The sequence below is a fragment of the Macaca nemestrina genome, chromosome 5, assembly GCF_043159975.1.
Source record: "Macaca nemestrina isolate mMacNem1 chromosome 5, mMacNem.hap1, whole genome shotgun sequence".
Classification (NCBI taxonomy): Eukaryota; Metazoa; Chordata; class Mammalia; order Primates; family Cercopithecidae; genus Macaca; species Macaca nemestrina.
In genome coordinates, this window is record NC_092129.1 from 162,229,164 (window position 1) to 162,243,361 (window position 14,198).

A 14,198-nucleotide genomic window follows, 5' to 3' on the forward strand; every position below is an offset into this window, starting at 1 on the left:
TGTTGCAGCAGCAGGAACAGACTAAGATAGACTGGGAGAGGGAGGCTGCAGGAGAAGTTCTCAGGATTCTCTGAAGATGTCAAAGGGAGCCCCCATATATGGCCAAGGGATAGGAGCTGGCAGCATGGAGATCCTGGGACCTCCATCCAGGCAGAAGAGGCCATGGAGATGCCATCCATGACATTGGGCTGAGGGACGAGGCCCTTCTGGAGGCAGAGGATTGAAACTTAATCAACATATGTACACTTCATCAGCCTCGACCTCACAGACCTAAGCCACTGCTGGCAACCAGCCTCTACATTTTAAATGTATTACTCCTTTTATAAGGGGAAGAAAAGGAACATGTTGACTCATTCATTAGCTGCATCATTTGAGGCTTCAGACCTCATGCAGCAGCCTAGGAACTTAAAAATCTTTTATTTTTTTTGAGATGGAGTCTCACTCTGTCGCCCAGGCTGGAGTGTGATGGTGCAATCCTCAGCTCACTACAACTTCTGCCTCCCAGGTTCAAGCGATTCTCCTGCCTCAGCCTCCTGAGTAGCTAGGACTATAGGTGCCTGCCATTGTGCCTGGATAATTTTTGTATTTTTAGTAGAGACAGGGTTTCACCATGTTGTCCAGGCTGGTCCCCAACTCCTGACTTCATGTGATCCACCCACCTCGGCCTCCCAAAATGCTGGGATTACAGGCATGAGCCACTGTGCCGGGCCGGAACTTAAAAATCTTGTATAGGTGAAGGACACCATTCATCCTCCTGCTGAGATGCACACATGCCCAACAAGAAACAGCTAGAGCATGGTTCTCTACCTCAAGACCCCTTTGGGTCATTCATTTCTCCCTTTCAGATTAATATTTGAAAGTTGTGGGGGAGAAGCAGGATATGGTCTCCAGGTATCCATTTTTATAGCACTTTGTTTTACAAACAAGATTTTCACCCTTCGATTAACTGAATAGGCATTCCACATGGAGTACATGCCTCATCCAATCCCATTTCTCAGCCTCTACTTACTCTTTTGTGTTAATGTCATTTTTAAGTCATATTTGTCTTCCACACAATTTGAGAATCAGGATAAGACCTTATAATATCTCTGCTGGATCATTTGTCTTCGACTTCAACAGAGTCAAAATCAAGCCGGGCACGTAATCCCAGCATTTTGGGAGGTTGAGGTGGGTGAATCACTTGAGGTCAGGAGTTCGAGACCAGCCTGGCCAACATGGTGAAACCCTGTCTTTACTAAAACTACATAATTAGCCAGGTGTGGTGGCACATAACCTGTAGTCTCAGCTATTAGGGAAGCTGAGGCAGGAGAATCGCTTGAACCTGGGAGGTGGAGTTGCAGTGAGCCGAGATCACGCCACCACACTCCAATGAGGGTGACAGAGACTGCGTCTCACACACACACACACACACACACACACAACACAAAAAGTGGAGTCAAAATCATAATCATATGGTAGAGGGAAAGCAAGTTCTCTGCCCAAATCATTACCCTTTCTATATCCTACTGTAAATTAACTTCACTTGAAAACATCAAACAGAAGTGAGAGGAGGTGGTGCCTAAGCCCATGGTGTCCAACCACCATCTATGGAATTGTGGTATTACACAGCTAAGATGGCGAGAGTGAATTACCAGAAACTCTGCACAGAATTAATACAAAAGCATTCTAAGATCAAACCACTTTTGCTAACCTGTGCTGCCCTCAATTTCATAAAACATAGATATGAAGAGTAAGGAAATTAAGGGAAGATATAAGTGTTCAATAACATTGATGAATGACTGAAGTTTAATTTGTACAGTGCTTAACCACTTGCAAAGTTATCGCCCAACTAAAAGTCCAAAGGATTTTGTACAAGCGCAGAGCACTGGGTGGTTTCACCAGAACAGAATGAAAGTAATGGTTAATGCTTTTCATGGCATACATTCATTAAGACGGAATTCTCAAAAATGTGGGCAGACTCTGAAAGCCTGAGGTTTTAAACCCTGAACCAGTGTCAGAAAATACGTCATTTGTACTGATGGTGAAGAATGGGCAAGGAAGTGAAATGAGACTACTATTTCCAGAATGTCACACTGCTTTTGCACACTCTCAAATAGGCATCTGCTTGTGTGGGAGCTGTGATTCCCTCTCCCCTCCCCACTGTCCTCTAGTATTGTTTAAAAATGACAGAAGAAACAATAGCTAGCTCCACAGAAGTCATCCTCACAAGCCAGATGTCAAGTGAGGGCTGGCAACGTTGGGGCCAAATTACAAGTGATGGAGGCGGAAACAGTGGTGTGCCCCTTGGGTGGATAGAAGGCTTCATTAATGTCTGTGATAGAATCATGAACCACAACAGTGAGGTATTTCTGCCTCTGGCCTTTTTTTGGTTTTTGCTTTTTTTTAGAATCAGGATCTCACTCTGTCGCCCAGGCTGGAGTGCCGAAGTGCAATGATAGTTCACCGCACCTCGAGCGCCTAGCTTCAAGCGATCCTCCCACCTCAGCCTCCCAAAGTGTTGAAATTACAGGTGTGAGCCACTGAGTCCACCTGCCTTTTTAAGATATGTTTGAAAATATCCAGGAGAGCAACTCAGAAGTTAGAGTTTTAAAACATACACATTTAGGCAGCTTTGTTTTCCATGCAGAAAGCCCAGGTTGGCTGATATTCCTGGAGGCTTCGTGCATCTTGGGAGGCGGCTGAGGTATTCCTTTTCTTGCTTTTAAGCGACTGACAGGCACTTTCCATCATCTTCCTGGTGGCTGAGTTGCTGAGGGATTTTTTTCTCCTCTTATAGTCCAATTTATGAAAATCCACAGCTAGTTGGTAGCAGGTTAAGAAGCTCCAGGTGCTGGGGGAAGGAAAGCTCTCCATAATTAGCATTTTCTCATTGAAATATCATTATATCCCTGAAATATTACAACTTGAGTGTCCTTAATTTTCCACAGATTTTTATTTTGCAATGTGAACGAGATCCTTAAGCTCAGAGAAGAATCATTTCCTAGGAAAAAGACTAGCAACACAGATGCTCCATGCAACCACCTCTTTGAAAACACCAGTACTTAGACACATAGACAGATTTTTACACATAATTCTAAGTTCAACAGACCAGGCTCACGCACAGTGATGCACAAGAACGGGCTATGTGCCCACCCCTAAAGCGCTGCAGAAGCACACTCAGAATGAGTTCTGATGAGCAGGTGTTCCGGGCAGAGAAACACTTCTAGTCAGAACCGCCCTGAGTTTCAAAAACAGATTTTAAAGATCAATTTCTTGGTGCATGTTGTCTTTTTTTGTTTTTGTTTTTGTTTTCTTGAGATAGAGTTAAGCTCTTGTCGACCAGGCTGGAATGCAGTGGCACGATCTTGGCTCGCTGCAACCTCCACCTCCTAGGTTCAAGTGATTCTCCTGCCTCAGCCTCCCAAGTAGCTGTGATTATAGGCGCACGCCACTGAACCAGGCTAATTTTTTGTATTTTTTTTTTTTTTTTTTTAGTAGAGACAGGGTTTCACCATGTTGGCCAGGCTGGTCTTGAACTCCTGACCTCAGGTAATCCTCCTGCCTCAGTCTCCCAAAGTGCTAGAATTATAGGCATGAGCCACTGTGCCGGCATTTTAGTAATTTTAATAGAGACGGGGTTTCACCATGTTGGCCAGGCTGGGGTCACGAACTCCTGACCTCAAGTGATCCACCTGCCTCGGCCCCAAGTAGTATATTTTGATGTAGCTTTTTGATGCAAATATCAGATTATTGTACTGAGACAGGAATATTTTGGACTGATCTTTAAAAACCCATAAAATTTTAAGCTGCTTTTTAAAAAACTACCCAAAAAAGACATCCATCAAACAACGCTTATTCTATACCCACTGGGTCAGGGCTAGGCTAAATCAAAGAAAGTTATGGAAATGAGTTGAGTACATTTCTTGCTAAATAAAACCAACGGTTACATTGTGATGAGATACATCTGGTCAATCCCTTCATTTTATAGGTGAGATTCAAAGGAGTGAGTGGCCTCCCCTGCCTAGAAAGTAAGAGAGCCAAGACTTGCTCATATTTCTTCTCTCTAAATCTATACCCTCTCCATGGTTTGATATTTCCTATATGTCAGTGATATTTTAAATTCCTATTATGTGTAAGGTAGCTAGACTTTCTTTGCCCAGCTGGCTAAGCAGCATTAGCTTGGTCTTTCACTGGAAGCCTTATACACTCTTCTTTTATTTTTATTTTTTTTTGAGACGGAGTCTCACTCTGTCGCCCAGGCTAGAGTGCAGTGGCCGGACCTTGGCTCACTGCAAGCTCCGCCTCCCGGGGTTACGCCATTCTCCTGCCTCAGCCTCCAAGTAGCTGGGACTACAGGCACCCCCCACCTCGCCCGGCTAGTTTTTTGTATTTTTTAGTAGAGACGGGGTTTCACCGTGTTCGCCAGGATGGTCTCGATCTCCTGACCTCGTGATCCGCCCGTCTCGGCCTCCCAAAGTGCTGGGATTACAGGCTTGAGCCACCGCGCCCGGCCTATACACTCTTCTTTGAAAGCACTTGTAGACTCTTTTTCAAATGCATTTGCACACTAGTATGTGTATTAGTTCTTTATTGATACATAACAAATTACCACAAACTTAGTGGCTTAGGCAACAGCATCTAACTGAAATCTACGTGTTGGATTGAGTTCTCATCTAAAGCCTCTAGAGGAAAAAAGCCCCTTAAAAGCTCATTCTTGTCATTAATAGACTCCAGTTCCTTGTAGTTGTAGGACTGACATCCCCACTTACTTGCTGGCTGTCAGCTCCTTGGGGCTGCCGGCATTCCTTGCCACACAGCCCCCTCCGTCTTCAAGCTCACAAAGGTGCATTTGAATCTCCCTCATGCTAAGAATCTCCAGCTTCTCTTTCCTCAAGCAGCAAGACAAAACTCTCTGCTTTTAGAGGGCTGGTGTGATTAAGTCAGACTCACCTGGATAATCTCCCGATCGTAAGGTCAATTATACTATAGAACATAACTAGTCAAGGGAGTAAATTCATCACAGTCACAGTTCCAGGGATTACTCAGGGTGTGTATGCAATACAGGTCTGGGAGTGAATCATGGGGGCCATGTTAGAATTCTTCTTCCACACAATGCTAAAAAGGGCATGTTCATATTTTCCCTAACTCTGCCAAACTAGAAAGCAATTATTCTGTCTGAAGTAAGAATGATGTAGTGGCATGGACACAATTTAGAAAGACCTTTCACAGAAACAAGCATGGTCTATGGCTTAAAACTTTCCACTTTAATCAGGCTAGCAACGGGGTGGAAATCATAAAAACAGATAAAGGAGAACAATCTGGGGATAAGAATGAAATTGCCGAGTGGGACAGTGGGGGTGGGGTTTAAGGAAGCAGCTTTCACAACTGTGACATATAACAGACTATAAGAACATGCTCCATGAAGACTGTGTCATCTATGTGCCCCGCCCTCCATCTTTGGGCTAAAGCATATAGTACTAGTTTCCTTAAAGCAGGGACCACATCTACCAACTATCAAGGACAAGCACAATGCCCAGCACATACTTAGCGCTCCATCAACATTGATTCAAATAAACTTGAGGTCAGAGGGGAATGTTGACACATGCTGATGATTCTGCTAAATTAGTCAGTGTTCTCCCCTCCCCCAACAATGAGCACTTAAGCCAGAAAAAAAGTGAAAACAGAATTGGGAACTTCCTTTTAAAGATGAGTGCTACCTCAGTTCCCTTTATTTCGCCCCATCAAAATACTCCACTAAAATAAAACTAAAGGAGTTTCTCAGAATGTAGAAATCTACAAGGACAAGAAGACTGAGATGACAGCAGCAACAATATCATGAAAGCCAAAAAGCTGATTCATGGTAAGTAACTAGCATGATTTAGCGCGGATCCTAAATTAGCAGTGAAGAAAGCAGAACCATCCAAAGGCTTCCCAGGACCTCCGAAATTGGGATTTAGGTGAAGCCCGTGAGCAAGGCAGACTCTCAGGCCCCATGCCAGACCCATTAAATCAGAACATTCAGGTAAACAAATCTCAGACATGCATACTCACTTTATTTATTTACTTATATTTTTCTTTTTTTAGAGACAGGGTCTCACTCTGTCACCCAGACTAGAGTGCAGTGAAGAAATAATAGCTCACTGCAGCCTAAAACTCCTGGGCTCAAGCAAGCCTCCTGCCTCAGCCTCCTTAAGTAGCTGGGACTACAGGTTCATGCCACCACCTTGGCCAATTTTTATTTTTTTGGTAGAGATGGGATCTTGCTATGTTGCCCAGGCTGGTCTGGAACTCCTGGCCTCAAGCAATCCTCCAGCCTCAGCCTCCCAAAGCACTGGGATTATTGGTGTGAGCCACTGTGCTGGCCCCATATTAAGTAGCACTCATTTTGTTCTCTTCTTTTTGTTTTAGGACCACTGAAAATTTCTTTAAAATTTTAATTGTGTGCCAGGCGCAGTGGCTCACACCTGTAATCCCAGCACTTTGGGAGGCTGAGGCGGGCGGATCACGAGGTCAGGAGTTCGAGACCAGCCTGACCAACATAGTGAAACCCCATCTCTACTAAAAATACAAAAATTAGCCAGGCATGGTGGCGCATGCCTGTAATCCCAGCTACTCAGGAGGATGAGGCAGGAGAATCGCTTGAACCCGGGAGGCGGAGGTTGCGGTGAGCTGAGATTGAGCCACTGCACTCCAGCCTGGTGACAGAGCAAGACTCCGTCTCAAAAAAAAAAAAAAAAAAAAAAAAAAATTAATTGTGGGTGTTTATCTATATCATAAAATTTACCATTTTAGCCTGTTTTTTTTTTTTTTTTTTTTTTTTTTTTTTTTTGAGACAGAGTCTCCCGCTGTAGTGCGGTGGCGCAATCTCAGCTCACTGCAACCTCCACCTCCCAGGTTCAAGCGATTCTCCTGCCTCAGCCTCCCTAATAGATGGGATTAAGGCGCATGCCACCAGTAGATGGGATTAAGGCGCACGCCACCAAGCCTGTATTTTAGCCATTTTTAAGGGTACACTTCAGTGGCATTAAGCACATTTGTTCACATTGTTTTTCTATCACCAGCAGCCTGCCACAGAACTCTTGAATTTGCAAAACAAACTCCGCACCCATTAAACAGTAACTCTATTCCTCCACCCCTGCCTCCAGGCAAGCTCTAAGCTACTTTCCATTTCTATGAATTTGCCTATTCGGAATATTTCATATTTTTGAGATCACACCGTATCTAACCCTCTGTGTCTGGCTTATTTGAGTTAGCACAGTGTCCTCAGATCCATCCATGTTGTAGCATGTGTTGTAATTTCCATCTTTTAAAGCTGAATAATCTTCCATTGTGTGTATCTACAATATTTTGTTTATCCATTTATCTAAGTATGGACTTCTTAGTTGGTTCTGCCTTTAGGCTATTAGTTGGATTTGTTCTTAAACTTTTTTTTCCACATTTTAAAAAGCTGCCTTATTGAGATGATAGAAGCTTTTATTTTGGTTTCAGGAAAAAAATATACATCCTTTCTGGAAATATGGGCCTAGGAGTTAACTGAAGAAACTAAGAGGGAAGGAATTATCATGCTTTTGAAATTACAGGTCCTTTAAGACCAAAGCAATAAAAATAGCCACATTCACCTTCCAAGATAACCCATATCTTCTCTTTCCCAACATGGCTGGACTACCCTCATATTCTCAGAGGGATGAGAAAAAAAAATCTTCTCATTATCTACCAGGAAAAAGAATGGAGAGAAAGCCCATCTGAATTAGTGAAAGCACTGAATTACAGATTTTTAGAGCAAAGCAATTTTATTACTTGCAACCTATGGGAAGCTAACAAATTGTCTGAGAAGCCCTAGGCTCCTATTTTAATGAACACAAGAGAATCATATATAATTACCATATCAAGTGCTACTATAAAAATGGAGACTTCTGAAGTACTTGAGGACACTTGAAAACAGTTTATACTCCAGGATTTTTAACACACCAGCACCACTACCACCACCACCATCACTAGGACAGTATTATTTAGCTCCTAATTTGCAGCACTGAGAAAGGTTTACAAACCAAAGATAAGCCTTAGCCCAATATTCAGGATGAATGGGTTTTACATAATTCAGAATTTAAAATTCTTTACTATGAACACATTTAAATAGAAAACTGAAAATACTTGAAGGAAAAATAAAAGCAGACTTCCAACTGGCTGGTATATTTAAACTAAGTCTAGATAAATACTTAGTTTATTTATTTGCAATCAACGAAATTACTGAGAAAAGAAAAAAGGAGAGAAATAATTCCCATGACACAAGACAAGCTTAGGGGAAAGAGAAAAGCAGTAACATGACCAAATTCTTATCATAGGAATAAGTTGATCAAAGACAAAGGGAAACTAGAAAACAAGGAAATATCAAAAACCCCAATAAAATCCCTCAAGCTTGATAATGTTTTATGTTGGAAGGTTGTCTATTATTCAGTTCCAATCCTTGACTTCAAAAGTACAGTAAGAGAGAAATGTCTGCAGCTTTGAATTAGTGAATGATAGCATACAAACAAATTCATCCTTTCTCTTTCATTTGTTTTCCCTGAACATTTTCAAATTGACAAGTGCTAGAATTCACCAAGATCATTACTTCCCACCTGGATTTGGTATCCTTAAAAGAAAAAAAAAAAAATTCTTTTCTAATTTGTGAATATTCTGCAAAGATGCAAATAAACCAGCCATAAAAATAAGCACAAAGAAAGTCCTCAGCCACAGCACTTCGAGTCTACAGATATGGACAATTCTACATCTTAGACTGCGAGGGGTCTCATGTGTTAAAGAGGAGGTGGGCAGAGATCACAGATGCTTAAAATCCAGTTCCTATATCCTCGTGGCTCCATCTTGAGAGCTGTGTTCTAAACCCACTTAGGTCTGCAAGCTGTGCTAACTTTGATGTTATCAGTGGAGGACTAGGTCAAGGGAGAAAGTGAGCTATGTGAGCTATGAAAAAAAAACTGGAAGAGAATCATCAAGGGAGAAAAAGATGAAGTGAGAACTAACAGATTGCCCCTCATTATTTCTTATCCCTCTAATTTTTGTTTTTATTAAAAGGAGAAAAATAAAGCACATAAGCATCTCAGAGATACTGATTATTCTGCTTAATGAGGCATATATTAAACATCTTTTAATTAACCAAAGAATGGTATTAGCGCCTACTGCATGTTGCAGAGATGAGAATAATCTTTGGAAGTTAAGTTGCTCACCCTCAGAGGGCTTGTATTCTGTTCAGAGACAAAACCCACCGTGCCTCTCCCTATCCACAGCTTATGCCTGAGGCAACCCCCACCCCGCCCAGCTTCTTTTACACTCCAGAGCGGTAAGGCTAACATCCTAAAAGCATCTCATCTTGTCCTTGTGAGGGGAACAGGGCTGGTTATACAATTGATCCTTAAACAATGTAGGGGTAGGCCAGGTGCAGCGGCTCACACCTGTAATCCCAGCACTTAGGGAGGCGGAGGCAGGTGGATCGCCTGAAGTCAGGAGTTCGAGACCAGCCTGGTCAACATGGCGAAACCTTGTCTCTACTACAAATACAAAAATTAGCCAGGAGTGGTGGCAGGCGCCTGTAATCCCAGCTACTCAGGAGGCTAAGGCAGGAGAATTATTTGAATCCAGGAGGCAGAGGTTGCAGTGAACACAGATTGTGCCATGGCACTCCAGCCTGGGTGACAAGAGCGAAACTCTGTCTCAAAAACAAACAAACAAAAAACAATGTGGGGGTGACAGGCACTGATCATGTTGCACAGTCAAAACCCACATATAACTGTGACTCCCCAGAAACTTAACTTCTGTTGACCAGAAGCCTTGCCAATAAAATAGTCGATACACTCATATTTTGTATTTCATATGTATTACAGACTATTTCTTACAATAAAGTAAGCTAGAGAAAAGAAAATCATAAGGAAGAAAGAGTATATTTACTACTCTTTAAGTGAAAGGGCATCATTATTAAGGTCTTCATCTTTGGAGACTGAAACTTAGAATCCTCACACTGAGTAGGCAGAGAAGGTGGAAGAGAAAGAAGTGCTCTTGCTTTCTCAGGGGTGGCAGAAGAGGAAGAAAATCTGCCTGTAAGTGGGCCTTTGCCATTCAAACGCATGTTGTTCAAGATCAACCATACTGTGAACTCCAGATACCTTAGTCTTGCAAAGGAAGGCACTGGCCACAGGTTCAGCTCACACCTCCAATCATCCTTTGCCTTCTTCACCACTCTGTAAACACACCTTGTTCTTTCTTCCTTCCTTGTCTTTATACTTTGTTTTTAATCTTCTTAATCTCCCCTCTGGCCTTCCTACTCCTAGAAAAACCCTACCCACCCTTCAGTACACCAGTTTAAAGATCACCTCAAAGGCTTCTACAAACCTGGCTGTTATTCCTCCCTCCTTTACGTTCCTCTACTAATGATACTCAGAGGGCCACAATGCACTGAACAAGTGGAGCTGTCATTCTGCTCAAGGTAAATCTGTCTGTGGGCCTGTCAGCAGAAAAAAAGTTTTGTATACTTCCATCACAAAATGTGATGCAATGTATTGTGCTCAAAAAAATGTTTGCGGAATCCATTTAAAAACAAACCCCCAAAATAGTGTATTTCCTTTGCTCTGTGCTGGCAAAGCCTGGTCACCTCCTTGGTTCATGCCCTCCCTGAATCACCTTCTTGACCTCCACATCCCCTTCTCATCCCCAGCATTTCTGATCTGTGGACAAAGGCTGGGCATTAAGAGATTTTGGAGTCTAGGTCAGGGAATAGATGTTTTATTTGTTTTTATTTTGTCTTTTAGGATTTTTTGGTTGTTTATTTGCTTTTTAGAGTCAAGGTCTCGTTCACTGCAGCCTCAAATTTCTGGACTCAAGTGATCCTCCCACCTCAACCTCCCGAATAGCTAGGATTACAGGTGCACATCACCACATTTAGCTAACTTGTTTTTTTTTTTTTAATTTTTTTGCAGAGATGGGGTCACACTATGTTGCCCAGGCTGGTCTCGAATGCCTGGCCTCAAGCATCCTCCTATCATGGCTTCCAAAAGTGCTGGGATTACAAGCATAAGTCACTGTACCAACTTTTTTATTTTTATTTTTATTTTATTTTATTTTGTTTTATTTTGAGACAGGGTCTCGCTGTGTCACCCAGGCTGGAGTGCAGTGACTCAATCAAATCAAAGCTCACTGCAGCCTCTACCTCCCTGAGCTCAAGCAATCCTCCCACCTCAGCCTCCCAAGTAGCTGGGACTACAGGTGCACACCACCACGCCTAACTAATTTTTGTATTCCGTGTTGGGACAGGGTTTTGCCATGTTGCCCAGGCTGGTCTTGAACTTCTGAGCTCAAGCAATCCGCACACCTCAGCCTCCCAGAATGCTGGGATTATAAGCATAAGCCACTGTACCCGGCCTATTTTTAAGAGCTCACAAGCTGACTCTGATGATCAAATTTAGAAATCACTGGACTTTCCATCCTTTCCATTTTCATTAGTTCTAGGAGCCCACCCTATCAGTTCCTGCTTCCAGATCTCTGCCCATTTAATGATGGGTATTTACTTCTTAGATGAGCCTACAGCTTCCTGACTCACCATGTTACCTTCTGATTAAGTAATGAAAGGTGTGAATTCTTCCTTCATTTATTTTATGTGTTCAACAACAAGTATTTATGTAGCTTCTTTCAATAGCTAAGTGATACTTGGCTTCATATAAGATTGCCCACTAACAATTTGATCTTGAACTCTTTCCTCAAAGGAAGATTTTTTAAAGCATAGAGCAATTATGTATGATTCCAATTCAGGACAAAGTAGGCGGTAACTTACATTTTTAGCTCTTAAGTGGGTGCTCACGGCCATATGTAGCTCCTGAGTGTGGAGATTACATCCCAAATATAGAACAAGGCTCATCTATACAGTATAATTGTGGAATTCTAAGTCTCAGTCTCCAAGCCACAGAAACGAGGGAGCTATTCAGAGAAGTGGATTCCTTTAAGCAAATATTCTATACTTTCCCCCAATCACCATTTTGTTCAATAAATCAGGTTGCAACTGAGAGGACGCCAGACTCATATATTCTCCCTTCAAATTTATGTACTTGATACTTGCTGTTTGGTTTTTTGGAGGTTTCCTCACCCCAGAAAGGGTGGCAGCTGATCACCTCTTCCTGAACTATTGTTACACTTTCCCAAGTACCCAAGCCCTTGCATGTGACATGCTTGTGCACCTGGAATCTCAATTAGTTCCAAGCAATATAAATAAAAAAGTGGCCATTAGTAATGGATATAAAGTGGCAGAAGGGTAGTTTTCAAGGCAGTGAAAATACAGCTTTGACAATGGACACAGGGAGTCGTAACACCCGGCAGGATCTCATTTGGTCTGCACAGAGGAAAGCATGGTGTGTAAACTCCAGACGTATCTAATGCAGAGCACTTGTTCAGAAGCCTTAGTGCAACATCCGGCTTTTGTTCATGTCCATAGGCGTCTCTTAGAAAAAAAGAACCCAAAGCACATAGAGAGGAAGCTGCTAAAACACTGACTTCTAATTAGATCACTAACATCACTAGAGGAAAAGGAAAATGGATCTGTCTACTGTTTCCTTAAAATCCGCTACTGCTTTATCTAAAAGCTATAAATGACAAACATCCTAAATAGTGTACTGTACTTGGGTTCAAAAGTTCAGCAGTATCTGGAGAAGTGGGAGCACCCTCCCGGAGGAAGGACCAACCTGGGGGCTACAGAAGGGTTATTGAACCTGGCGCCTCCCACTCAGACCATCTGCAAAAGCTTAGGTCTTTGCAGCCATTCTGACCTTCAGGCCTAGAGTCGTTACTCAAACTGCACCTGCCCGGGATTAGGTTTCCTGCTAGTGAATGATTGTTTCTTTCCTTTAGTCTGCAAACAGCTGTCACGTGATCAAGTGGCAGGCCGAGTAGAGGGAGCTGGCCCCTTGCAAAAGGGCTGAGTGGGACCCCAACTTGGGTGATTCATCTCCTTCAAAAACCTGTTCCTGAAATGCTTTTGCATGTTTATATTGTTTCTTGTTTCAGCTCATAGATAATTAAAGCCTGTCAGAGATGGGGCTCTAACCTGGAAAATACACTATCTCTATACTCATGAGGGCTCATAAGGATGAATGGGGCTCATTGTCTTTCCCTTTTCCCTTTGACCCCAATGATTGCTAAATCTGTGGTTTATAACTTTGCAAAAAAATGAGGGAAAACTTGAAAAGGAATGCACTCTCTCCCTGTAACAAGAGATTACAGTTGCACGGCAGAAATCAGTTACACCTGCTGGCTAGACATTTTGCTAATCCAAATAATACGTCCACAGCATGCGTAAAATAACCTTGGACATTTTGACAGTAATGGAATAAAGTCTTAGAGGCATTTTCACTCAATAAACATCTTCTGGGGGAGGGGGGATTTACATAACATTTGTACATGTTATTAGGAGATTCTACCCGAGAGTACATTGGCATGCAAGGAAGTGCATTATTAAGGTTATTCACAAGCAAAGTTAAATATTACAAGAAAAGGGAAGGTTATTCCAGCCAAACTTTCTAAAAATAAAGAATCACGGCTTTCCCTCAAAAGGACAGTTCTATATTTAATTTAAAGAAAACGCGAAGAGCTATATCTATCCGAAATGCTTCCCAATGATTAATCGAAACAGTATTCCTTCTTGGATCAGAGTGAAACAGTAGGAATGGAGAATTGTCAAACCTTCCAGACCTCTAGGCGTCCAAAATCAATGCAGAGGTTAGAGTGTTGCTTGGCAGTGGCTTTCCTCCTGAGAATTTCACTCCTGCATATCAAGAATGCTATTGGATTTTTCACACACACACACACACACACACACACAGACACACACCTTGGACATGCCACAAGTGTGTTCCTCCTGCTGAAACACAATTATAAGGCTAACAGATCAGATGAGGATGCATTCAGTGGAAAAGCAGGCAGGTTTAAATTGGACTGCAGAGTTATCACAGGTAGAGAAACAAAATTAGTTTATAAGAAAATAAAAAAGAAAGCACTCCTTATTACCCAACCACATCCCTCACCTTCCATGTGCCAGCATTGGCCCTGGGCTTACTAGGATGTTTAAAGGCCAACAGGAAGAAATCCTCATCTACAGCCTTAGCACTTAATGTGGGTAAATGTCAACTGTTGGTACCCAGGTGTTGAATAGCATCTGCCTTTACTTTTAAGCAATAAGACAAGAT

General features: G+C 42.3%; 1 protein-coding gene across 26 annotated transcripts in view; it reads right to left on the bottom strand.

Moving 5' to 3' along the window:
• Positions 1-14,198, bottom strand: part of LOC112426759 (uncharacterized) — a 551,288-nt gene that overhangs the window by 358,232 nt on the left and 178,858 nt on the right. For 17 of the 26 annotated variants that reach the window (XM_071097550.1, XM_071097546.1, XM_071097549.1 and 14 more), the window contains one exon: positions 2,598-2,830. The exons of the other annotated variants lie outside the window; for them this stretch is intronic. In XM_071097550.1, the coding sequence (XP_070953651.1) occupies positions 2,602-2,830 (229 nt within the window). In that variant the 3' untranslated portion in view covers positions 2,598-2,601. The remainder of the gene's footprint in view (positions 1-2,597; positions 2,831-14,198) is intronic. 26 annotated transcript variants of the gene reach the window in all.